The following is a 27,358-nucleotide window of genomic DNA, read 5'->3' as shown; positions in this document are numbered from 1 at the left end:
GGCTAATTACCAAGAATTGTGATTTCTCATGCTAGCTTGGTATTCTTGGTTTTGAGTTTCTTCTGTTGCCTACAGGTCAACTGGCATTAGGCAGTAGGCACTGACTGGTCAGGCCATATATTTAATCATTTGCATGGCATATGAGATAGAACCTTTTTTTTAAAAATTTTTTTTTTAACAAAATGTTTCTTTTGTTAACTTGTGAGGAAAAAACAAAATTAGTAAGCCAAAGTATACTTTAGACAAAGATCATCCAATTGAAAACTAATCTTGGCACCCACAGGGTATCACATACTCAATGGTTTTACTTAAGAGTTTTCGGACCATGCCTCAAGTGCCTTGAAGAATAAGACTTTCTAACAGGCTGAATTGGTTGGATTTAAAACAGCACTTGTTCTTTAGAGCTAATCTTTCCCTTCTTCCTCAAACTTCTTTCTCCCGATCTAGTTAGTATCTTTATAACCCTATCTCAAAGCCATCTGACTCCACAATCATAGCCTGAGGACTTCTCCTAGGTTTTCCTCTCCTAAACTGGAGATCAGGTCACGTCCAGTGTCGAATATTAGCACACAACATGGGGTTTAAAGAGTTACAAAGCTTGTTTAGGGATTGGGATTTGTAGTTATACTTAGTAATGAAAACCAACAGGCTCTTAACTCTTTCTTCTATCATGTTGCTAAGGTTATCAGATTACCCCATCAAGGCCAAAATTGGTTAAATGCTCTCATTATGCTTAGCTAGGTAAAGGCCTTATTCTCTTCTTGTAGAGCAAAAAAGTTAGTGATCGCCATAATCAATAATCTCTGCGCTCCAGAGGCTCTTCAGCTTTCTCTTTTTCTTGTTATACTTCTTAAGAGTTTTGTGTTAGACCCTCCCATTCTGAGGTCAAAGATTCTGTAAACGAGAGGAAAGAGCATCTGAACTAGGTCAAGAAATGAAGGGAGGTGATCATATCCAGCTAAATTACTAAGTGGAGGGACAATAGGGAGTGCCAGGGAACCTCAGCACTTATTCAAGCTCCTGAAAATTTCCTCTCTATGAAAGTCATCTCCCCTTTTCTAAGTTGTTTTCCTTGACAATTCCAATCCATTTTTTCCTTCCCATTTATCAAAAAACTTACCATACCAGTGGTAAATGACCTAGTGCAGTGATTTTCCATTCCCTGCTTTCCCTCTACATTCCCCTCTGAGCATATATTCTTCATTTTATCCACCACCTTACCTCCACTACTTCTATCTCTATGACAGAAAATGTAAAAATGAAAAAACAAAACAAAAACAACAAAAAACCTCTGACAAATGCAAAACAACACTATCAGTGGGGCTAATCCACAAGTGCAACAAGGGCCCAATGCATGTTTCAAGCAAATTGTCTTTCAGTTTAGTGAACACGTTTCTAGAATGACTTTTTTGGGGGGAGAGAGAGTACAATTTGCTTCCAACTGGACACAGATGTGCCTCCTCAAAAATAGCAGACTGTTTATGCTTTCTTTTCCTTCCAGTTTTGATGTCTGTAGAGTGGAAATTTCTTTCAGTATGTAATGATCATTAGTTTTGTTTTCAGGGTAACTAGTATTTTTTTTTTTTTTTAGTATATGCGACAGCATTCTGTGGATATTCAGACAGAAAAACAGGACTGAAATGTAGCTAGGTAGCCCTTCCATCTTTTATCACAGATTTGCAGCTCACAGAGAGAATACCACCAAGTGAAGAAAGACACAAGCATGGTTTACTTCATTACCTGAACTTCTTTAAGCAACTTTGACACTTGGATGAAATTCAGCCGTGTATCAATGGGGCAGTATATGCATTTCATGGCCAAGGGCTGGTAGGGAGCCAGTGCGTCCAGATAGGAGAAGTCAGGTTCTATGGAAGTACAGAAAAGAAATTTAAAAAATGCAGGCAACAGAGGGGCTGCCCAGCAAGAAGGTGGCTGCTGTGGTCAGGGCCAAGTTAGGGGGTGGCCAGAGTGATCAGGGAGGTAAGTGGTGAGCATGGTGAAGAGACTTGTTACATACAGGGGCACTGAGCAAGTAACTAAAACACTTAGGACGACTGGAGCCAGATTTCTTACTGTCAGAGAAAGGGGTAACAAGTAAGGGAAGGAAGACGTCAGAATGAACCCTGTAGGATGGAGTTGGAATTGAAAGTATTGGTGTGAACTCAAAGTTTTCAACACAGAAAGATAAGAGATGAGATAAATGAGGAAGTAAGTAGAGAAGGGAAAGCTCTTCTTCACAACAGAATTCCAAGTAACAAATGTAAAACAAATGATGAAACTTAAATATCACCACTTGGCAACCATCGTCGTAATAATTTATTCAGATCAGAATCTCATCAATGTATGCTAAAGAAATCAGATAGAAATTGGATGAAGAACAGAACATATACATACTCTCAGTGTCTCTCCAAAAGATACTTATTAAATACAAGAAAAACTGACTTTATAGTGAAGAAACCTGGCATAGCCACTTTAATTCTCAAAGTTAACACGAGGTGTGAGACAAATCAATGTCCTGGGTCACCTTCTGGATAGAATGCACCTAGAAGAAAAAACAAACAACAACAAATATGGACCTTGACCCCAGGTCAACAAAAAGCTTCTGCTAAGATCATCGTACTGCTATCAGCAAGCCTGAGCACGCCACCTACAGGCACAACGCTGGTCATTCAGTGAGTGTGCTCTCCTGAGAGCCACACCAGCCTGCTTGGCAGGAACTGTTCAACCCCACTTAAGGACGCTGCCCACCTTAAGCCAAAAAACTGACTCTCTCTTGATGTGATAAATGACACTTTCCAACACAGGTACCACTTCTTATGGCCATCTTGCTTATACCCTCCTGTCACACCCTAACTTATCCTGTGAATTTGGGAAAACTGATAGAACTTTCTAATATCTAAATTACCACTTATCCAGTGGATCATGTTTCTCTAAGAAGAATACCCAAAAACCTCCAAAACGGGGCAAGCACAGGCTGGTTAGGAGGGCTGACTGACTACCTTTTCTCCTGTAATGTGAGAGCTACAATTCCCACCACAGCAGCAGACATCATAAATGATACAACTTCTCCTCTGGAAGCCCATCAAGACAGTCTAAATGTAAATTCATTACTCAGAACCATCATGGACAATCACATAATCCTTGATATGTCTTAGCTAGCTAAAGGAAAGTTTATACGATAGCAAATACTTCCTACTGTGCCTATGTAAATACTGTGGCCCCGTCATATCAATAACCCACCAACAAGAGCAGGAGAGACTACTCAGAGTCCTACTATAGAAAATGTTCTCTGGACAACTCCTAATCAAACATCTTCAGCCTTGCTCCATTCTTCTTGCCTTCTAGATAAGAATCATTAAGACACCCAATCATAAAATTACTCCTGCTTCCTGACAGCATCTATCCAAAGCAATGTCCCACTGCCTTGTATCTACCCCAAAAGCCCCCCAACACAAGCCCAAGGTCTTCTCCCTTGCTGCAACAAATCAGTAAACCTAACTCTGTTCAACTACAAGTTGTGTTCCTGGTGGTCTTTGGCCAGAGGGCATTGACATTCCTCAGAAACTAAAAACAAAGGCTGAACACATAGAAGGTCCTAAGTGTCCCTGGCCAGGCTTCTGGCACAACTAGACTCTCTACTAGACAAACAAAAAAACCAAACACAGTGCTGTCGAGTCGATTCCGACTCATAGCAACCCTATAGGACAGAGTAGAACTGCCCCATAGAGTTTCCAAGGAGCGCCTGGTGGATTCGAACTGCCGACCTCTTGGTTAGCAGCTGTAGCACTTAACCACTACACCACAAAATCCCACTTTAGATTGAGGAAAATGAGGCTGAGAGAAGTGAGGTCACGTGACTTAGGTTACATAGTAAGTTGGGCCAGATTTCAAATCAAGGTTTTTTTCCTCCATAGTCCATGAGATTTCCAAAACCAAAGGCTGCCAGAAGACCTGAAATTGATGTAGTGATTATCTAAGTAAAACCCCCACTTAACCTTATTAAAGGATTTGCTTTTCCTGAGGGGTTCATCTCCAGAAGAAAAACTGTAAGCCAGACAGAAAGTATAATCAAAGGAGAAAGGTACATCTCAGTTGATAATTCCTAAAGGATAAAACAATACTGGTTACCGGAATTACTGCAGTTCTTGAAACAGCTTCCAAAATCCTATTAAAAAGTAGAATTCTGTCTCAGGCAGAAATTTAAAAGAACAGATATAAAAGCTCTGTTCAGTTCATAGTTGTCTAACTGCATACTTTCCTCTTTTTTTTTTTTTTTACTTTTTTACTATTTTACTGATTTCCTTGTATTTTCTTTATTCTTTGCTATTTGCGATAGAATAATATCCAGATTTATACCTTACTGTAAAATCCTTCCACAGCTCTGTAATCTTGTAGTGCATTCCCTGACAGCTCCAGTGGAAGGACAGGGTTTTGTCTGTGTGTTTTCTTTATTTACCTGTGAATATGACAGTGTTGAGACTAGACTTTCCCCAGAGCTCCAGGAAGTGGACCACATCCCCAAACCGGAGGGAAGGGTGCCCAGTGAACACCACACACGGCTGTCTGAAATCGTTGCTGAAGTCTCCGTGGATGCTGGGGTAGTGCTTCAGCTTATTGGTCTGGATGAGCTAGAACATATGTAAAAAAATATATGGAGAGATATTAGCCTGCCTAGGCTGAAGGAAAAACAAAAGCATGAGAACACGGGCAGAACAGAATTAAAAACACAAACAAATCTTATTAAAATTATGTAAAGACCAACTTTTTTTTTTTTTTACCTATCTGACTCTCTGAACAGATGGGCAAGTCAAGTCCTTCTGATGATATTGACATGCTCAGTGGAGACTTTTGTTCTGGTTGTCATGGCCTGAATTAGTCTGGTTCTTCTTTATAGCTACCTGACACCAGAGCCCTGCCTGAGCCCTCACTAACAGTTATTGTTTGAAGCTGTTGGCTGTGAAACACTAAGTTCTGGCAACAATAAACAGATGCCTCACATGAGAAAAACTGTTTACCAGTCCTGGAACTCCTTGAGAAGTTACAGCTTTATGAACTTTATGTTACTGCAGCGTCTAAATAAAGGCAAAGACAAACTGGCTTTCTGAAATTTTGGAGATTTGATGTCCTTATGACACCAGAGAGCCCTGTTAAGAAGCAGGCCATGTACAGCCTCAAACCTGTCTCAAAAATCTATGCTTTGAACCAAAAAAAGCTTTCCTACAGCACAACACCTGATAATCTTCTTGATAATTTGAGGCCCATACCAACGTAACACCATATACTGTTAAAGCCTCACATGACATCTTACAACACTGCTCAGAAACTCTGCCCAGGTTTCTGCCTGCTGCCTTGCCCTTACCCCCACCTTCACACAGTAGCATCACATGACAAACATCTAGGATTCACAGAACTTCAATATCAAATAGGCCAAAGGAAGTATTGTCCTGAGAGGCTGTTTAATAGATAAAGAAATGGTCTACAATACTGCTTAATTCCTTGTTGTTAGGTGCCATCAAGTTGCTTCAAACTCACAACCCTATGCACAACAGAAGGAAACACTGCCCGGTCCTGCACCATCCTCATGAGTGTTGTTATGCGTGAGGCCACTGTTGCAGCTACTGTGTCACTCAATCTCGTTGAGGGTCTTCCTATTTTTCCTAACTCTCTACTCTACCAAGCATGATATCCTTCTCCAGGGACTGGTTCCTCCTGAAAACATGCCCGAAGTATGTGAGATGAAGTCTGACCATTCTTGCTTCTAAGGTGCATTCTGACTGTACTTCTTCCGAGACAGATTTGTTCCTTCTTTTGGCAGTCCATGGCATATTCAATATTCTTCGCTAACACCATAATTCAAAGGTGTCAATTATACATTGTCTTCTTTATTCATTGTCCAGCTTTTGCATGCATATAAGGCTACTGAAAACACCATGGCTTGGGTCATGCACACTTTAGTCCTTAAAGTGACATCTCTGCTTTTTAACACTTTAAAGAGGTCTTATGAAGCAGATTTGCCCAATGCATTGTTTGATTTCTTTTTTTAAAAAAATTTTTATTGTGCTTTAAGTGAAAGTTTACAAATCAAGTCAGTCTCTCATACAAAAATTTATATACACCTTGCTATATACTTGTAATTTCTCTCCTCCTAATGAGATGGCCCGCTCCTACCCTCCACTCTCTTTTTTGCATCCATTCTGCCAGCTTCTGACCCCCTATGCCCTCTCATCTCCCCTCCAGATAGGAGATGCCAACATAGTCTCAAGTGTCTGCTTGATCCAGGAAGCTCATTCTTCACCAGCATCTTTTTCTCTCCCATTGTCCAGTCCACTCCCTGTCTGAAGGGTTGGCTTTGGGAATGGTTCCTGTCTTGGGCTAACAGAAGGTTTGGGGGCCATGACCACTGAGGTCCTTCTAGTCTCAGTCATACCAGTAAGTCTGGTTTTTTTTATGAGAATGTGAGATCTGCATATCCCACTGCTCTCCTGCTCCCTCAGGGGTTCTCTGTTGTGTTCCCTGTCAGGGGAGTCACTGGTTATAGCCAGGTACCATCTAGTTCTTCTGGTCTCAGGCTGATGTAGTCTCTGGTTATGTGGCCCTTTCTGTCTCTTGGGCTCATAATTACCTTGTGTCCTTGGTGTTCTTCATTCTCCTTTGCTCCAGGTGGGTTGAGACCCATTGTTGCATCTTAGATGGCAGCTTGCTAGCGTTTAAGACCTCAGATACCGCTCTCCAAAGTGGGATGCAGAATGTTTTCTTAATAGATTTTATTATGCCAATTGACTTAGATGTTCCCTGAAACCATGGTCCCCAAACCCCCACCTCTGCTACGCTGGCCTTGGAAGCATTCAGTTTATTCAGGAAACTTCTTTGCTTTTAGTTTAGTCCAGTTGTGCTGACCTTGCCTGTACTGTGTGTTGTCTTTCCCATCACCTAAAGTAGTTCTTATCTACTAATTAGTAAATATCCCCCCTCCCACCCTCCCTCCCTCCCCGCTCTGGTAACCATCAAAGAATATTTTTTCTCTGTTTAAACTATTTCTCATGTTCTTAAATAGTGGTCTTATACAATATTTGTCCTTTTGCAACTGAATAATTTCACTCAGCATAATACCTTCCAGATTCCTCCACGTTATGAAATGTTTCAATAGATTCATCACTGTTCTTTATTAATGCATAGTATTCCATCGTATGAATATACCATAAGCTATCCATTCATCCACTGATGGGCACCTGGGTTGCGTCCATCTGTTTGCTATTGTAAATAGTGCTGCAATGAACATAGGTGTGTATATACCTGTTTGTGTAAAGGCTCTTATTTCTCTAGGTTATAGTCCAAGGAGTGGGATTGCTATTTTTTTATGGTAGTTCTATTTCTAGCTTTTTAAGGGAGTGCTAAATTGATTTCCAAAGTGGTTGTACCGTTTTACATCCCCACCAGCAATGTATAAGTGTTTCAATCTCTCCACAACATCTCCAGCATTTATTATTTTGTCTTTTTTTGATTAATGCCAGCCTTGTTGAAGTGAGATGGAATCTCATTGTAGTTTTGATTTGCATTTGTGTAATGGCTAATGATCATGGGCATTTCCTCATGTATCTGTTAGCTACCTGAATGTCTTCTTGAGAGAAGTGTCTGTTCATATCCTTTGCCCATTTTTTAATTGGGTTATTTGTCGTTGAGTTTTGCAATATCATGTAGATATTAGAGATCAGACGCTGATCAGAAATGTCATAGCTAAAACTTTTTCCCAGTCTGTAGGTAATCTTTTTACTCTTTGGGTGAAGTCTTTGGATGAGCATAGGTGTTTGAATTTTAGGAGCTCCCAGTTATCGAGTTTTTCTTCTGCACTGTTAGTAACGTTCTGTATACTGTTTATGCCATGTATTAGGGCTCCTAGCACTGTCCCTATTTTTTTTTCCATGATTGTTTTACATTTTACATTTAGGTCTTTGATCCATTTTGAGATAGTTTTTGTGCATGGAGTAAGGTATGGGTCTTGTTTCAATTTTTTGCAGATAGATATCCAGTTACGCCAGCACCATTTGTTAAAAAGACTGTCTTTTCCCCACTTAACTGTTTTGGGGCCTTTGTCAAATATCAACTGCTTACATGTGGATGGATTTATGTCTGGATTCTCAGTTCGGTTCCATTGGTCTACATATCTGTTGTTGTACCAGTACCAGGCTGTTTTGACTATTGTGGCGGTATAATAGGTTCTAAAATCAGGTAGAGTGAGGCCTCCCACTTTGCTCTTCTTTTTCAGTAATGCTTTACTTATCTGGGGCTTCTTTCCCTTCTATATGAAGTTGGTGATTTTTTTCTCCATCTCATTGAAGAATGTCGTTGGAATTTGGATTGGAATTGCATTAAATCTATTGATCGCTTTTGGTAGAATAGGCATTTTTACAATGTTAAGTCTTCCTATCCATACGCAAGGTATGTTTTCACACTTATGTAGGTCTCTTTTGGTTTCTTGCATAAGTATTTTGTAGTTCTTTGTATGGGTCTTTTACATCTCTGGTAAGATTTATTCCTAAGTATTTTATCTTCTTGGGGGCTACTGTAAATGGTATTGATTTGATGATTTCCTCTTCGATGTTCTTTTTGTTGGTATAGAGGAATCCAAGTGATTTTTGTATGTTTATCTTGTATCCTAACAGACTGCTAACTCTTCTATTAGTTTCAGTAGTTTTCTAGAGGATTCCTTAAGAGTTTTCAGTGTATAAGATCATGTCATTTGCAAAAAGAGATCAATTTACTTCTTCCTTGCCAATCTGGATGCTCTTTATTTTTGTATCTGGTCTAATTGCTCTGGCTAGGGCCTCCAGCGAAATGTTGAATAAGAGTGGAGATAAGGGCATCCTTGTCTGCTTCCTGATCTCAAGGGGAATGCTTTTAGACTCTCTCCATTTAGGATTATGTTGGCTATTGTCTTTGTATAAATACCCTTTATTATGTTGAGGAATTTTCCTTTTATTCCTATTTTGCTGAGAGTTTTTATCATGAATGGGTGCTGAGCTTTGTCAAATGCCTTTTCTGCATCAATTGATAAAATCATGTGATTCTTGTCTTTTGTTTTATTTATATGATGGATTACATTGTTTTTCTAATGTTGAACCATCCCTGCATACCTAGTATAAATCCTACTTGGTCATGGTAAATTAGTTTTTTTGATACGTTGTTGAATTCTATTGGCTAGAATTTTGTTGAGGATTTTTGCATCTAAGTTCATGAGGGATATAGGTCTGTAATTTTCTTTTCTTTTTTTTGTCTTTACCTGGTTTTGGTATCAGGGACATGCTGGCTTCATAGAATGAATTTCGGAGTATTCAGTCCTTTTCTATGCTCTGAAATACCTTTAGTAGTAGTGGTGTTAACTCTTCTCTGAAGGTTTGTTACAACTCTGCGGTGGAGCCATCCAGGCCAGGGCTTTTTTTTTGTTGGGAGTTTTTTGATTACCTTTACGATTTCTTCTTTGTTATGGGTCTATTTAGTTGTTCTACCTCTTTTGTGTTTTATGTTAGTTTATGTTAGTTTTTTTTTTTTATGTTAGTTTAGGTAGGTAGTGTGTTTCTAGGAATTCATCTGTTTCTTCTAGGTTTTCAAATTTGTTAGAGTACAATTTTGTATAGTAATCTGATATGATTCTTTTAATTTCAGATGGGTCTGTTGTAATATCGCCCCTCTCACTTCTTATTTGGGTTATCTGCCACCTCTCCTGTTTTTGTCAGTTTGGCCAATGGTTTATCAATTTTGTTAATTTTTTCAAAGAAACAAGCTTTTGGTCTTGTTAATTCTTTCAACTGTTTTTCTGTTTTCTATTTCATTTAATTCGGCTCTAATTTTAATTACTTGCTTCTGGTGATTGTGGGTTTCTTTTGTTGCTCTCAATTTGTTTAAGTTGTAGGGATAATTCTTTGATTTTGGCTCTTTTTTCTTTTTGGATGTGTGCATTTATTGATACAAATTGACCTCTGAACACTGCTTTCGCTGTGTCCCAAAGGTTCTAAAAGCGTTTTCATTCTCATTGGATTCTATAAATTTCTTTATTCCATCCTTAATGTCTCCTATAATCCAGTCTTTTTTGAGCAGGGTATTCTTCAGTTTCCAAGTGTTTGATTTCTTTTCCCTGCTTTTTCTATTACTGATTTCTACTTTTAAGGCCTTATGGTCAGAGAAGATGCTTTGTAATATTTTAATGTTTTGGATTCTCCTAAGGCTTGCTTTATGACCGAATATGTGGTCTCTTCTAGAGAATGTTCCATATGTACTAGAAAAGACAGTATACTTGGCTGCTGTTGGATGCAGTGTTCTGTATATGTCTATAAGTTGGTTGATCGTGGCATTTAGTTCTTCTGTGTCTTTATTGAGTTTCTTTCTGGATGTCCTGTCCTTCACTGAAAGTGGTGTGTTGAAGTCTCCTACTATTATTGTGGAGCTGTCTATCTCCCTTTTCAATGCTGACAGAGTTTGTTTTATGTATCTTGCAGCCCTGTCATTGGGTGCATAAATATTTAATATGGTTATATCCTCTTGGTATATTGTCCCTTTAATCATTATATAGTGTCTTTCCTAATCCTTTATGATGGATTTAACTTTAAAGTCTGTTTTGTTAGAAATTAATATCACCACTCCTGCTCTTTTTTGATTGTTATTTGCTTGATATATTTTTTTTCCATCCTTTGAGTTTTTGTTTGTTTGTGTCTCTAAGTCTAAGGTGTGTCTTTTATAGGCAGCATATAGACGGATCTTGTTTTTTAGTCCGTTCTGCCACTCTCTGTCTCTTTATTGCTGCATTTAGTCCATTTACATTCAGGGTAATTATGGATAGGTACGAATTTAGTGCTATCATTTTGATGTCTTTTTTTGTGTGTTGTTGACAGTTTCTTTTTCCCACTTAATTTTTTGTGCTGAGTAGTTTATATATTGTCTTTTCCTCAGATTCATTGTTTTTGATTGTGTTTCTGCTGTGTCTCTATTTTTTTCTTGTATTTTATTTTGATGAGTATGACAGTTTGTCTTCTTTGTGGTTACCTTATCATTTACGCCTATTTTTCTAAATTTAAACCTAACTTTTATTTCTTTGTATCACCTTGTCTTCCTTTCCATATGAAACATCTATGACTACATTTCTTGGTCCCTCTTTATTGTTTTAGTATTGTCTTCTTGTACATAATAACATTGCTGTTTCCCTGTTTTGAACATTTTTTTAATCTTGAGTTATTTTTGTGATTTCCCTGTCTGGGTTGACATCTGATTGCTCTGTCCAGTGTTCTAGTCTTGGGTTGATACCTGATATTATTGATTTTCTAACCAAAGAATTCCCTTTAGTATTTCTTATAGTTTTGGTTTGGTTTTTATGAATTCTCTAAACTTCTGTTTTTCTGGGAATGTCCTAATTTCACCTTCATATTTGAGAGACAGTTTTGCTGGATATATGATTCTTGGCTGGAATTTTTTTCCATCAATGCTTTATATAAGTTATCCATTGTCTTCTTGCGTGTATGGTTTCTGGTGAGTAGTTTGAGCTTATTCTTATTGACTCTTCCTTGTAGGTGACTTTTCGTTTATCCCTAGCTGCTCTTAAATTGTCTCTTTATCTTTGGTTTTGGCAAGTTTGATTATAATATGTGTTGGTGACTTTTAAAATCTACCTTATGTGGAGTTCAATGAGCATCTTGGATAGATATCTTCTCATCTTTCACGATATCAGGGATGTTTTCTGCCAACAAATCTTCAACACTTCTCTCTGTATTTTCTGTTATCCCTCCCTGTCCTGGTACTCCAAGCACTCATAGGTTATTTGTCTTAATCGAGTCCCACACGGTTCTTAAGGTTACTTTATTTTTTTTAATTCTTTTATCTGATTTTTATTCAAATATATTGGTGCCAAGTGCTTTATCTTCAAGTTCACAAATTTTGCCTTCCACTTACTCAATTCTGCTCCTCTGACTTTCTACTGAGTTGTCTAATTCTGTAATTTTATTGTTAATCTTCTGAATGTTTCATTGCTGTCTATGGGTTTTTCCAGCTTATTAAACTTTTCATTATGTTCCTGAATAATCTTTTTAATTTCTGTGTGTTCCTTGGCTTGTTCTGCTTATTGCCTGATTTTCTTCCTGATGTCTTGAAGGGTTCTGTATGTTAACCTTTTGTATTTGGCATCCAGTAATTCCTGGAATGCACTTTCATCTAGACGATACCTTGATTCTTTGTTCTGAGAGCCTGTTGAGGCGATCATGCTCTGTTTCTTTATGTGACTTGATATTAACTGTCGTCTCTGAGCCATCTATAAGTTATTGTATTAGTTTATTTTATGTTTTCTTACTGTATCGCAGCTTCTCACTTTGTCTTGTTTTGATATGTCCAGATGTGTTGCTTGAGTGAGCTAGCTTGGTTATTTTCACCTTTGGAGCTCTGATGTCCTGTCCTCACATGGCTAGAGCTGTTATCAGGTATATCAGTCTAGAAGTCCATTCACTTTTCTTATATGAATTCAGCTCAGGTTTCCAGGTAGCTGATCAACAAGTGTGTGGTACAGGCTCTGTCCTACAGTCTTAGAGGGGCAAGGGTGATTGCTGTAGGTACTGGTATCTGGCTGCAGCAGCGGGTCATCCTCTAAACAAGGCAAAGGGCTCAGAATCGTCCCCCAAATGTCTCTGAACAAAGCGTGTCCCTCTTATCTAGAGCATACAGGTGGGTGGGTCCTGCAGAAGGACCATAGGCACCCGGTGTTTTTGGCTGTAAGGACTGGGAGGCACCAGTTATCTTTGGACCCCTGTCGCGGGTGGCTGGGTGACCTGATTGCAGCCAGCAGTCCTTAGGCCCCTGATGTCGGGTGCTGGAATAGGCGGGCTACAAGGAATGGGAGGAAATTCTCCCATTCCCCTCCATCCCATCCATGGTGGGGCGAGGACCAAGGCACCTGAGGTCTGGCTGTGTGTCCCCAGAGCTCCTGTGCATGATCAACCTCCGTGTGAACTTCTCTAAACTGCACACATTGGGTGACAGGCCCGTCCCGTAGGGGGCCTCAAGGGACGACCTTTCTACTATTATGCTATCTATGAGCTTGTGGCCTGGGGCAGCTGCTTGTACCATGGCCCTGCATCCGAGTGCAGGCCCGCACCAGGGGCCCCAGCCAGTGTGGAAGGCATGGTGAGAGCCACGGGAGGGGCATTTTATGGCTGGTAGGGTGGCACGCTGGAGGACTCAGGCAGACACATCTTCCCCTCCTCCCTGCCAGGTACATGGCCTCTGTGTCTGCTGCCACCACACAGCTGGTGCCAACTGTGAGCGCTGCCAGGATCTGCACCAAGACCACCCACGGTGTGCAGCAGAGCCTGGGCACCCCCATGCCTGCCAGAGGAAATGGGTAGATGAGGGCCCTGTTAATAGGCAAAGTGGTGTCAAACATCAAACACCCACCTCTCCACTGCACAGCACAAACAGTTGTAGTCTGCTAACAGGGGCCTATTCTCCTGAAATAGGTCCACACAGGTCCATGCAGGCGGGAAAGGTACTCAAAGTCCACCGACTGTTTATGCCTGGACAGGAGCTGCTTTTCTCCTGAGCTCCCCTGGTTAGTGGAGCTGGCAAATTGTCTTTTACCCTAATTGTGAATTTATTCTTTCTCCAAGGCCGGGAAGGTGGCTCTAGATGCTCCAAAGGGCCTATCTCAGCCCCAGGGAAATCAACAGCCGTTGAAGCCGGCTTGGGGGTGGGGGGTGCAGTAAAATATACGGAAGTACTTAGCCTTTGCCGAGAGTGCCGTTCTTCTCCGGTTCCGGAGTTGTGAGTAGGCTGTGTGGCTGGCTGCTTCTCCCTGAGGAACCTGTGGCCCAATGCTAGTTATCAGCCCGCCGCAGCTGCTCCTGGGAATGGTGCCTGAGGGCTCCCGGTGATTCAGGTCCGGTAACTCCTCTCTACTTCCGAACCACCTCTTCCTCCCCCTGCTGCTCAGTTCATTTTCTAAGTTTGCCTTTGATGTTCAAGGCTCCTAGCTTGTCATAAGTATACTCATTTCACTTGTTTTTTCGGGTCTTTGCTCGCCGGAAGCGTCTGTCTATTCCTCCATATTGGCCCCACGTCTCTCGTCTGATTTCTTGAGTGCTGTTTCCATGGGTGTTGATTGTAGATCCAATCTTTTCTCCGTTTACCATCATGTTGCTTACTGGTCCAGTTGTGACGATTTTTGTTTTCTTTATGTTGAGTTGTAATCCATACTGAAGGCTGTAGTCTTTGATCTTCATCAGTAAGTGCTTCAAGTCCTCATCACTTTCTGCAAGCAAGGTTGTGTCATCTGCATACCATAGATTGTTAATGAGTGTTCTTCCAATCCTGATGCTGTGTTCTTCTTCATATAGTCCAGCGTCTCAGATTATTTGGTCAACATACAGGCTGAATAAGTATGGTTAAAGGATACAACCCCGATATACACGTCTCCTGACTTTAAACCACGCGGTATCCCCTTGTTCTGCTAGAACAATTGCCTCTTGATCTATCTACAAGTTACTCATGAGCACAATTAAGTGCTCCGGGATTTCCATTCTTTGCGATGTTAATCCCTCATCAACCCATAATGCATAAGACTTCAAACTGAAGTCATCCCAAGGGGGAGGATATGGCCAGAATGGAATGGTCACCACATGTAAGCTGAACTGTTTTCATTTTGAAGATTTCACCTTCAATATAGAGAGACTTGCTTTTATCAGCAAGATCACAGCACTACCTTGGGGATCTTAATGAAGTCTCACGTGAGGTAATGATGGGACAAATATTGAGTCCCACCTTCGTTCAAAGTCATATAAAAATAAAACGGATGTTCTTTTTATAATGCACGTGGACAAAATCATTACTTGTTCTAGTTAAGTGGATGAGTGGCTGTGTAAAAGGTTAAGTCTATTGTAACCACAGACTGCAAGAAGATGAATGGGATTCTAAATAAAGCAGGCCTTCACACACTTACGTCACTTTTCAGCCATTATCTACAGTTTCAGTAGTTCTCCTGATCAATGCACAGAGACTAAGGCAAGTCTATCATTTCTGCCCACTGGATGTACCTTTTTAGCTGACTTACTACCTTTGACCATACAGAATTACTGGTGCACTGATTTAAGGCCCGGATCTTCTAAGAAATGAAGCTGTTGGGTAAGAATGCTACACTGGAATTTTTTATCATTACTAAAAGCTGAACCATATTTTCTCATGGGCACTGGTAACAACACCAGTGGTCAATTCCATCATTCCCTGATGATAACGTGCATTTCAGGTACCGATCATGCAACTATGGTCTTTTCACGTTCCTAATTGTAAATGGAACAAAGGTCATTTTTGGTCCATGTGGGATAAGAATATGGTAACACTTGGAAAACAAGCTCTGCTGGTGGTGTTAGTTGCCACTGAGTCAATTCCAACTCATGGTGACTCCATGTACACAGAGTAGATCTGCTCCATAGGGTTTTCAAGGTTGTAACCTTTTGGAAGTAGACTGCCAGGCCTTACTTATGAAAACAAGCTCTTAATAAAGGCTAGTTGTTACTAGAGGAGGTGAAAACAGACTTTCAGTGGCAAAGTCCACCATAAAATATGTTTTATCACACTTAATTTTCTGACATCATTATACTTCTAGCCTGACTTTCATGATGGTAATCACAGGGTTTGGGAGAACCTCAGCTGTTGTAATATTATTTAGAGTATAAATGCCACAAAACATTTCACTTGGCATCCTGGTTCATAAAAGACCTGTCCTTTGGAGTAGGAAAAGAGTAAAACTAAAGCCCATTGCTGTCCAGTTGATTCCGACCCATGGCAACCCTACAGAACCGAGAACTGCCCCATAAGGTTTCCAACAAGCAGCTGGTAGATATGAACAGCTGACCTTTTGGTTAGCAGCTGTATCATTTAACCACTTTGCCACCAGGGCTCTGGGAAAAGAGTAGTCAAATTTAAAATGATTAGCAGGAAATCTGTTGTAATTTATGCTATGCATTAAATAGTTAGTTCTAAAACAAATAAACCAGCTAAAACCCTATACCTGTGTATCAGCACAAATAAGCTCTAAAAGAAAATACTCCATCTGTCCTAGTTGAGGGAGGGATTTAACTGTCAAGGAAATGTGAGGGGATGATCACAGTTAATATGGATGTGTTGTAAAGTAGTGTATTCAGTTAACATAGAATAACCATCAGAACCAGGAAACTGACACTGATGGAATACTGTCATCTAATTAAAGGCCCTACTCAAATTTTACCAACTGTCTCAATGCTCCTTATGACAAACAAATAAAACAAAAACAGAACACCCAGTCCTCACTTATCAACATGGTTAAGTTCCAAAGACCAGGTTATTATGCAAAAATTGGCATTATGAAAAGCGGAGGACTACATCAGATCACAAAATGGAGGATGACTACATCATTACACAACTGCCAAATTACATTATCACATAACTGCCAAACCATAGCACATGCACACCAAGAAAGAGAGCTTACCAGCTCCTCAGAAGACCCCTTGGTCCCCTTCCAGTCACCATGGCCTAACCTCCACGTTCAGGGTAACCACTATAATGGCTTTTAATACCAAAAATTAGCTTTTTGTGCTTTTGAACTATTGTATAACTGAAATCACACCATAGCTGGTCTTTTAGATATGCTTCTTTCAATCAACATTATGTTGGTAAAATTTATCTACATTGTTACATGTAACTGCGGTTCATTCCACTGTGTGAGTATACCACAATTTATTTCCATTGTACTGCTGATGGGCATTTGGGTGTATTTCAGCACTATACCAAGAGTGCTATATACATTTCTGTGTATGTCTTTTAGTGACATGTATGCCTTTTCGTTGTGCACATGCTTTAGGAGGGAAATTGCTGAGGAATAAAATTGTTCAGCCTTAGCAGATACTGCCAGTCTTTTAAGATGGTTGTACCAATTTAAACGTTTTTTTTTAAGTAATAAAAATTGAGTGTTACTACTTTCAACAGCAGAAGAATGGTTAAGTACATTAAGATATGTTCATATGATATGCTCTGAAATATTAAGCAGCAATTAATAATATCAAGCACATAGAAAAATGCACATGACACACCATTTGGTGAAAAACACAAAAACAAAAACTTAGTATACCCTATATGAAATATAAACTATACGCATGGTTTGTCAGTTATGTGAGGGAAGGAGAATTTTCCTATTTTTAAAACTGAAATATTATTTTCATCATTAAAAATTTACATATACAATTGACATAACTGAAAATAACTGTTCGACAATAAATCTGTTAACCAAAAAAGTCAGTCATAGAAATTAGAATAAAATTCCTAATCCAGACAACAGAAATGTGGTAGGGTATGAACTATATAACATATTGGTAATATAATGTGTTAATAGTCAGAAGGACTAATAAATCTTTAAGAATATGACAGAGGGCTGACTTCTGTATTAGAATACTTCATTGCCATTTTGTATGGGAAGCAAAGGGATATATCAGCTTACCTAGGGATATTTTTAATCTAACGGACTGCTCCCCCTACCCCATCTACTTTAAGTTATCTACATTTCTTTTCTGCTCTGACCCAATAACACTGTTTTCTTACCTCTGCATGAGGAAAAGGCGGTTCTGGGAGATACACTTTAGTCTGTTTGTTGTGACAAAGCCTTTTAAAAACGAGAAACAGATCAGCATGTTACTTAGGACATACTGTGGTATTTGTTGCCACCTAGTGGTAGCAGTGCAAATAACACTAAAGCATTTAAGGGGCCTTGCCAAAAGGCCAGCAGTTCGAATCCACTGGCCACTCCTTGGAAACCCTACAGGGCAGTTCTACTCTGACCTATAGGGTCGCTGTGAGTCAGGATCAATTCGGTGGCAAAGGGTTTGGTTTTTTAAAAAGTATTTAAAGTTTTCCCGCCAGTGAATCTGAGTGAATAAAAGCCTCTCCTACAGAGTATTCAGGACATAGATACCTCGTGAGCCAATTTTTTAAATCTTTAAATTCTTCATTTAACAAACAAACAAAAAACTCCAAACCAGTTGCCACTGAGTTGACCCTCACTCATAGCAACTCCATGTGTGTATGAGTAGAACTGTATTCCATAGGGTTTTCAATGGCTGTGATCTTTCAGAAGTAGATATGGCCAGGTCTTTCTTCTGAGGTGTCTCTTGGTGGAGTCGAACCAGTAATCTTTCAGTTAAGAGCAAATAAACTTATTTTGGAAAAATTGTAAATGTACAGAAATGCTGCAAAGATAGTAGAGACATCCCATACACCCTCTACTCAGTTTCCCCTAATGTTAACATCTTACATAACTGTGGTACACAAAAGTGGTACATTTGTCAAAACTAATAAATTAACATTACCCTACTACCCATTGCTGTCAAGTCGATTCTGACTCATAGTGACCTGACAGAACAGGGTAGAACTGTCCCATAGAGTTTCCAAGGAGCGCCTGGTGGATTCAAACTGCTGTCCTTTTGGTTAGCAGCCACAGCTCTTAACCACTATGCCACCAGGGTTTCCAAAAATTAACATTAGTACATTACTATTAACTATTTATTCAGATTTCATCAGTTTTGCCACAAATATCCTTTTTTCTGTTGGAAGATTCAACCAAGGACACCGCACTGAATTTAGGTCTCTGATCTTTTTAACAAGTTTTTTATTTTCATATATTTATATTTTTAGTCTTTTTTGATATTTATTCTATTGATACTATGCTTAGAAAATCCTATTCCTTACAGATGTGAGATGGATAACCATTTTCTTTTGGTTTTATTATGGTTTCTTTTTTCTTCATTTTTGTCCCTTCTCCCCCACCCCCACAGCCCGCCCCATTAAACTGTTCTACTATCTGGAATTTGTTTTAGTGTATAGTGTGAAAAGAAGCATTAATTTAATCTTATTTTCCCAAATAGTCAAGGAATTGCCTGTCCAGGCACTATGAACGAGTAATCTTTCCTTTTTCAACTGACTTGTATTAATAGCATATACTAAGCTTTAGTATATACGTACTTGGTTTGTTTCTGGACTATCCAGATCTATCCATTTGTTGGCAAATATAGCACAAATATATTTTAATTACTATTGCCTCATTTATAATTATACTATGTGGTAAAGTAAATTTCTCCCTTAATTACTGTTCTTAGTCGAAGTTTTCTGAGCTATTCTTGCTCATTATTCTTGCATGAGAACTGCAGAATCACTATCAATTTCCAGAACAAATCCTACTGACTCCATAAAACCTATAAATTACAACTTTATATCTTTGTAGTAGTCTTCCCATGCTAAGACATGAGAGGTGTCTCTGTCTTATAAGCTTTTTAAATATCCTTCCCTTAGAATCTTAAACTTAGTGATCCCATAATTATTTCTTCCTACGTTCCCATCTATATTTCTACTTAGTTCAGTCAATAAACATGTGTTAAGTGCCACCAAATGTTAAGTACTGAGGATACAAAGAGGCCTCTCACTTTGAGGCATCTCTAGCATAAAGAAGGAGGCAGATGTGTAAACCTCTTATCACTCCAAAATAATCTGATGGAGACATAGATACATACATACATGCATACATAAATATATATGGTATAAGAATACAGAAAACGGGTGGCTAATTCCATTTGGGGGTTTAAGAATGGCTTCCTGGAAGAAGATGCCCTAAGAATAAATAAGAGTTAGCCAGACAGAAACCCTGTTTGGAGGTGAACTGGAGGGGTTGCTCGGGGGTGGCAGGTAATGTGGACTGCAGGGATAACATAGGCAAAGACATGGGGGTGGGGGCCTGAAACAGTTGGTTTGTTTAGAGAACTGTCTATAGTTCCTTACTATTAGGGTATAAAATTCAAGGTGGGGAAGGCAGAAGAGGCCAGAGGGATCCTTTCAATAAAGGGGACTCATCGGAGGACTTTAAGCAGGAATTTGACACGATCACAACTGCATTTTGGACAGATCCTTCAGAAATCAATTGGAGGTCATATCGGGGTGGGGTGTGAGACTGAAGGACAGAGTGGAAAGGCCAATGTAGAGATAAGACTCCAGTCTATTCTACCCTGAAGAAATGCAGAGAAGGAATCAATTTGAGAAACAATTCGGAAATAAAATTGGCAGGATTTATTAGTTAGTTGATACAGAAAAGGGAACAATCAAGAATGGTGCCTCAGTGTCTGGCATGGTAGACGGTGGTGACCCCAAACAAAAGAAAGACTACAAAAGGAAGAGTAGGCTTATGTAGCAAGGATGGTTAGTTTACTTTGGTTTTGTCCTTGAGGAGTTTGTTGTGCCTGTGGGATGTACAAGTGAAGAATTTACCAATCCATGGATTTGAGATGCCAGGGCTAGAGTTACAGAATAGGGTATCCGTAGCATCAAGGTAGTTGAAGCCACAAGAATGGATGGGAAGCAGAGTTATAAGAGCAGAGGGTAAAGGATGGAACCCTAAGTAGTACCAGCATTTAAGGGGTAGGCAGAGAGAGGATACTGAAAATTGAGGGAGGGGGAACAGATAAAGAAATAGAAAGAACAAGAGAACATTGATTGGTGTATCTATCTTTCTTCAGTATAATTTACACAAACACATTTTACAGAAAGAAAAGTATTTTCCTTATAGAAGCTCCCAGGATGAACAACTGTTCTGGTTTTAACACTGAAAGTCCTATGTCCCTGGGAACCCCTCAGCCCCAGGGTAAACCAGGACCGCTGGTTACCCCACCTTCACATGTTAAGATTGTCAGCTCTCAACCTTGGCTGCACACTGTGGAATCACCTGGGAAGCTTTAAAAGATACTGATGCCTGGGTCCCACCCGTGGAGACTGATTTAATTGGTCTGAGGGTTGCAGCATAATGGAATTTTGAAAAGCTCACCAGGTAATTCTAGTATGTAGCAATGGTTAAGAAGCATTGTCCTAGAAGGAGAAACAAAGTTTACCACTAATTGGTTGATACTTGTTTCTGTTCCCTATACTCCTGCCAGTTTGCTTTCATTTCCCACCATATCTTCTAATTTCTCCAGTCTAGGTAAGAGGCTTCTGAGCTGTTTGCCTTGTCCATACAGGAGTCCTTACAACACTGCAGTGCATGAGCTGAGATACTAGCAGCTCCCTGGTTTCTCTCACTTTGGTTGAAGATTGCATCTTATGTCTTATATTTAAAACCAGTGAAAATCCTACAAACATCTAACAGGCAAGCTCTCTTCCCAATTCATTTTGTTGTTCTCTTCAGCAGTCTTGCTTAAAAAGCACTCTTACTCTCTAAATAAAGAATCTGGTCACTAAAATGGCAACTTGCCAGCTCCTGACTTGAATTAACTTAGTGATTGCTATGTAAATAGGTCAGTTCTGGCCCCCATCCCCGGACCACCACAGCTCACTCTGAGGGTTTTGTTTCCTCTTTGCTGCTCCAGGAATCAACATCCCTACAACCAGGTTGCTGTAGGCATTCAGCCTTAGGGCCAGCCTGCTCTCCTGGGTCTGTTCCCAGCCACTCTGGCTCCCACTGCCCAGGCCTTGACTTCCAGCCTCTGTAGCTCCCAGCCACAAGGATTCTGCTCTGGCCTCTGGATGGCTTTGCTTCTGGTGCCTGCAGAAGCCCCAGCAACTTGCTATCCCAGCATCTGCCCACATTTGCTTGTTTGGATTTGTTTTATTTTTAAAGAACAGAGGGGCAGTATATAATATTATATGTTAAAACAGAACTGATACACAAATTCCTTTTTTTGCTAACTGGAAATTTATCAGAATATTGTGTCCATTTTTGGGTCTACCACACTATGAAAAGGGATTAAACACACTCTGTGTGTCAGAGCCCTTCAAAGTTTGGAAACACCATTCTAGGACACTATTAGGCATACTGTAAAAGTTAAGCTAATCTACTTACACCGGTTTTTTTGGCCAGGAAAGTTAGATGCAAATATATGTCTAAATAACACTAAAAAGGTCCACTGACTTCATATGGTTCAATAATTTACCAACCCTAGGTTCAGTCAAATAATTTCCTATTGTAATCAAACTCAATTTTATTAAATATCATGCTATTGAAATTAAAACAAAACAAAACCACCTTTTCTTACCAGATGTGGCATAAGTTTTAGGTAACATTGAGTATGGGCTTTAACATTTTTTTTAACTGTTCAAGAGTGTAATTTCATTTTGTAAGATGCAGAAGGCAGCATGTGAGAAGGTAAATACATAACTCTTTTGGTACTGATTTTGAAAGCGTAGGAAAATACAGTCTTTGGCTTTCATTCCTTATTTCTTTATAACTAATCTTCTAAACTCTAGCAACATAACAGTTTTGGCTTTCACTAAGGCAGATCTTCAGACCACAGATACTGCAAAACAACAAAATCGAAGTTTCATAGTGATGTGAGAAAAAGCCAGGGTTATTTTTATTCTTACTGCTGGAGTGTATGAACTCTGAATCAAACAGAATCCCAGAGAAGAACACTGACATACCACTCAGCAAAAATCTGGGAAAACTCGAGCGAACTGTTAGCCACAGGAGAGATGAAGTAAAAAGGGACATTGGAGAGGCCCGCTGAGTCAATGTATTGATACAGGCATTCCAGGAGGTCATAGATCACTCCAGAAGGGTAGCAGGGAACCAACACGTTACCTCCATTCCGGACTGTGAGTGCTAAAAAAATTGAAGCCAGAGAGGAGAAAAAGAAAATATCAAAAGAACAGTTTTATAATGGTAGAATATAATTTTTAAAAATAATACCTGCATTTCTTTCATTTTTCCACTTCTGCTCTTACAATTTACTTTGCATGTATAATACTCACTTCTTTTCAAGCGTATCACCAAAGTGGGGGATCTAGAGGCTGATAATTAGGTAATTTTTCATTTAACGTTTAAGTCCCTGGGAATAGGGTGTACAATTAAGAGTTTGGGTTTTAAAGATTACCGACGGCAGCTGAGCCTGAGGACAGACCCTCCAAGTTCCTTCTTTTTTTTTGTCTCCTGCTTAAAAATGTGCTGCACTTGTCTCTGCTCAGGCTCTGACCAATGATAAACAACCGATAGGGAAATAGGCTCTTATTGAGAGCATTTTCTTTTATTAATGTTTTGTCTCTGAGAAAATCCTCCAAACATTACATCTTAAAATAATTATCAAATAAAGAATTGCAACTTATGAGTTATAATCATATCAAGAGTTATATAACTGGCTAAAAAAAAAAATCAAGTTCTTATTCAAATTTGTCTTCTGTTTGGTTTCTAAAATGAATTGATACAAGCATCTTTTGGGTACAGAGCTTGAAGTCTTTGATCCTTCTTATTTACCTAGATGCATAACTTGAGTACTGGTTGACTTCCTACCACTAGAGCATGGTACAGTGACAAAACAAAATCAGTGGCCAGGAGTCAAGAGGCCTGGGCTCTAGTCCTGGCTTTGTCACAAGCTACAGAGCCTCAGGGAAACCACTACACCTTTGCTGGGCCTCAGTTTTCTCATCAGTTAAAACGGTGGAATGAACTAGATGAGTGATTGTCAAGCTTTTCACTGTGCTTAAAAATTGCCAGGGAACTTGTTGAAAATGCAACATTTTCTTCCCCATTCCCTGAGAGTCTTACCTACTAGTTCTGTGACAGGGTGCTCACAATTGAATTTTCAGATCTCTACCCTTGATCCTGAGGCAGGTGGTATGTTCAAAGAGCCCATTTTGAGAAACAGTGAATTAGATGTGAGGTTCTTTTCAGACCTGATGTTCTTTGAGTCTCTGATTCTAGATTATAAACCAACCAACCAGTGACTCTACTTGAGGCTACTCTAGTAATTTTTCCAAGGTGAGAGTAAATTACGTTTGCTTAATGTCAGCAAAGAACAAAAACAGACAATGGTCAGCAAGGCTAAGTGAAATTTCAAAGGACAATGCCTTTCATACAAATATGAGAAGATAGCCATTTCTTTTCCCTAGAAGAGATGTAATATCACTTAAAGCTGTTGGGGTGAATCGGCTGAGCTCATTACCTCCTCTATTCCTTTTCTAAAAGAAAGGCAGAATTTCCAGATTTTATTGGCAGTTCTAGCCAAAGAAAATATATTTCTTCCAGGTAGCAAACACTTCAGAAGTGTATCAATCTAGTCCTCCCCAAAAGAAGAAAAAATAATGGCTACCAAATATTAGTGGGGGAAAAATACACCTGTTCAGTGTGTCACTGTTGTGAATTTAAGGTATAAAGTTCTTTTCTTGCTATTATTTGCAAAGCTAAGATACGTCTTTGACAACTACCACCCTCAGAGCACACCTACACCCCACCAAAAAACAAGCAGATTAAAAAAAATTCTCTACATAAACCAAGCGGGAAAACGTTGTGTATTTGTTGTATAAAGTGGTAAAAATTCCACTTTGCCGTTATAACAACCAGTCTTACCGCACCTTCAGATTTAAGTTGCTTAAGATCTGCTTTTGTTGACAACAGCACGCTTTGAAGGATGGACAGAAACAGTGGTCGTCAATGGGAAAAAAGCGGCCTTTAAAAAGGGCACTAAAGGGTGTGAATATGAAGGGAAGAGGCCAAAAGGTATCTAAAAATAAATTTAAAAAGTATCATCTGATTTGAGATCTGACATGGATACACACCTAGGTTGCTACAGAACTCTCCTACCATGCCGTCTGGGTTTGCAGTTGGAATCTGGGTGAGCCCCGTCAGAAGGAGAACATCACTGTTTTTGAGAGAAGCCTGGTCCATGGGCTGAAAAAACAGAGAACTAAGCTTAGTGTAATTTAAAAAAGAACAAGTCATTTAAAAATAGTAAAGATAAAAAGAAAATATAGAGTACTCTTTCCTTCTGTGTCCAACCCATCAAGTCCTCTTACTTCCTCTAGTGAACAGTGTACTACTGAACAGTCACTGTCTAAGGAGGCTGAGATCTGACTAGGAAGAGGCACCAGGGAACTCTATGGGGTGATCAAATTCACAGAATTGTACATTTAAGATCTCTGTGTTTCACTGTATATAAATTTTACTTTAATAAAAAAAAGCATATTATATTTCTAGAACACTCAGGTCTTCTCAAAATGTGATCCCACATGATAGCAGTGGTTCTCAAGCTTGTACCAACTATACCAGAATCACCTGGAGGGTCTGGTAAAATACCCATCACTGGATCTCATCCCCAGAGTTTCTGATTCAGTGTATCTGGGAAGGGGCTTGAGAATTTGCATTTCTAACAAGTTCCCAGGAGATGCTCACGTTGCTGGTCTAGGAACTGTTGTATTATATAATTTGATTCTCAAAACAACTCTGTGAAGTATGTGAAATAAATGTATCTTATGAGAATATGGAAATTGAGACTCAAGGAGTTTAGGTGATTTACTTTAATTCTTAGTAGCAGTGTAGCCAGACCACTGGCTTAGGAATTAGAAAATGTAAACCTAGTTCAAATTTCATTACAGCCATGTGACCTCAGCCAAGTCTCAGAGCTGAGTTTCCTTAAAATAGGGGTATTTCTTCATCTATCTCATCTTCATGATTTCTGTTCTTATGAATTATAAAGTCCTATGATATACTATTAGGAAGCCCTGGTGGCATAGTGGTTAAGGGCTATGGCTGCTAACCAAGAGGTTGGCGGTCCAAATCCGCCAGGCGCTCCTTGGAAACGCTATCGGGAGGTTCTACTCTGTCCTATGAGTTGGAATCGACTTGACAGCAGTGGGTTATGATATACTATTACTTGATCCTTAGAATGTTGTGTTTTTATTTTTACCTAGCACAATTTGAATTTAACATTGTTCTCAGAGCATTTCAAAAAAATACTAACCACCTTTTCTGAAATAAATCAGGATTCGAATTGGAAACAAAATGAAGGCCCATAGATTGAAATGTTGGGGAGCTCATACATGTTTTCATCTGGTAACACATGTCTTGCTCACCTCCATTTTCAAGACTCACTGGAAGATTTGAAAAAAAAACAGAAACACAGTTTACTAAGAAAGAAGCCTTATCCCTATTTTCTCTGTTCCACTCAGATTCCCTAATAAAGATATAAAATTATAAACAGTAGCACAGTAAAGTCTCACCCTCTGGATTGTTATTTCTGAGTATATGTGCATTTCAATGTATTTTGCTTTAGCATTTTATATAAGCATGGACAAATGAGTTTCATTATTTTTAAAGTAACATATGTCATATGTTATAAGCTGCTTTGTTCCCTAAAAAATATATTTTTTAATATAAAAACCCAAACGCCCAAAGCCTTTGAGTTGATTCCGACTCATCGCAACCCTAAAAGAAAAGAGTACAACTTCCCCATAGGGTTTCCAAGGAGTGCCTGGTGGATTCAAACCAGTGACCTTTTGTTAGCAGTCGTACCTCTTAACCACTACGCCACGAGGGTTTCCCTTTTTTAATACAGACACAGAAAATGTTATGAAGAGATAACTATAATTAAATAGTTTCTAATTTCTATTTGCACAGAAACACACCAAGAAGAGCTTTTTCTCAGCTTGGGCAGAACTGATCTATCTATTTGTACTTCCCGACAAACATACATGTATGCATTGTTTCCAGAGATGGCAGGAAGGGAAGTGAAGTATAGTGGTTTGGCAGCAGCTGAGTAAGGAGCCTGGGGATTTTCAGTGTGTGAACGCATCAACCTGAAGGAAAGGGGAATGGTGACAAAAGAAAAGGGACCAAGCTCCACTGGGTAGCATATTTGGCTTAAAATGCCAACAATTTTATATGGATCTTCTTAGGACCGGCTAATAATAAAGATCCACAGGGTTGACGGTAGGGTGTAAGGGGTCTTCAGAGGCTCTAGGAACTCCCCGAAATGGTCCATACAATGTTGCATGTGCATATGTACATTTTCCCATAGATTTGATCAGGATATCATATGGGAGCATGCCCCCAAAGAGGTTAAGAACCACTCACTTAGATGAAAACATACAATGGGGAGCAAACTCTGGCCCTGAAAAGTATTACATCCGAACCTCGGTCATTTACATTGCCTTCCTTTGAGAATTAAATGTCCATAAACAAACAAAAAAGGCAGTACTACAGCATGGTTAACACTTAGTTGGAATATTTATAAGAGACACCATGATCAAGTCATCTAGTCTTTTGTAACTTCAACCGTATAACTGAGACAGTCCTCACCGATTGTCAATGCTACTGCAAAGCTGCAGGCTTAAAAGGCTTTTTAGTGACACTCTCCAAACCAAGCTGACACCTCAGAAGTCTCCATTTCACCACTAAAGGGCAAATGCATATATTACTAGTGTCAGTGGCCACTCACCGAGTGCTTCAAGTGGGAACATTTTGTTTGAACACACAAAAATCAACTAAAAAAACCATATAAAGTTGACAATCATCATCAAGTTTGTGGGATAAAGTTTTGAAAAACTCTAAGCCCAAGAATAC

General features: G+C 39.4%; 1 protein-coding gene across 9 annotated transcripts in view; it reads right to left on the bottom strand.

The window, feature by feature from the left end:
• The window catches only part of INTS9 (integrator complex subunit 9), a 166,014-nt gene that overhangs the window by 36,482 nt on the left and 102,174 nt on the right, over window positions 1–27,358 (bottom strand). For all 9 annotated transcript variants that reach the window (XM_064271902.1, XM_064271905.1, XM_010592337.3 and 6 more), the window contains 5 exons: window positions 24,577–24,688; window positions 22,447–22,627; window positions 17,596–17,656; window positions 4,457–4,628; window positions 1,741–1,865 (listed from right to left, as the gene is read on the bottom strand). In XM_064271902.1, the coding sequence (XP_064127972.1) occupies window positions 1,741–1,865; window positions 4,457–4,628; window positions 17,596–17,656; window positions 22,447–22,627; window positions 24,577–24,688 (651 nt within the window). The remainder of the gene's footprint in view (window positions 1–1,740; window positions 1,866–4,456; window positions 4,629–17,595; window positions 17,657–22,446; window positions 22,628–24,576; window positions 24,689–27,358) is intronic.

The sequence above is a fragment of the Loxodonta africana genome, chromosome 19 (assembly GCF_030014295.1).
Source record: "Loxodonta africana isolate mLoxAfr1 chromosome 19, mLoxAfr1.hap2, whole genome shotgun sequence".
Lineage (NCBI taxonomy): Eukaryota > Metazoa > Chordata > Mammalia > Proboscidea > Elephantidae > Loxodonta > Loxodonta africana.
This window is presented reverse-complemented; position numbering and strand designations above follow the sequence as displayed.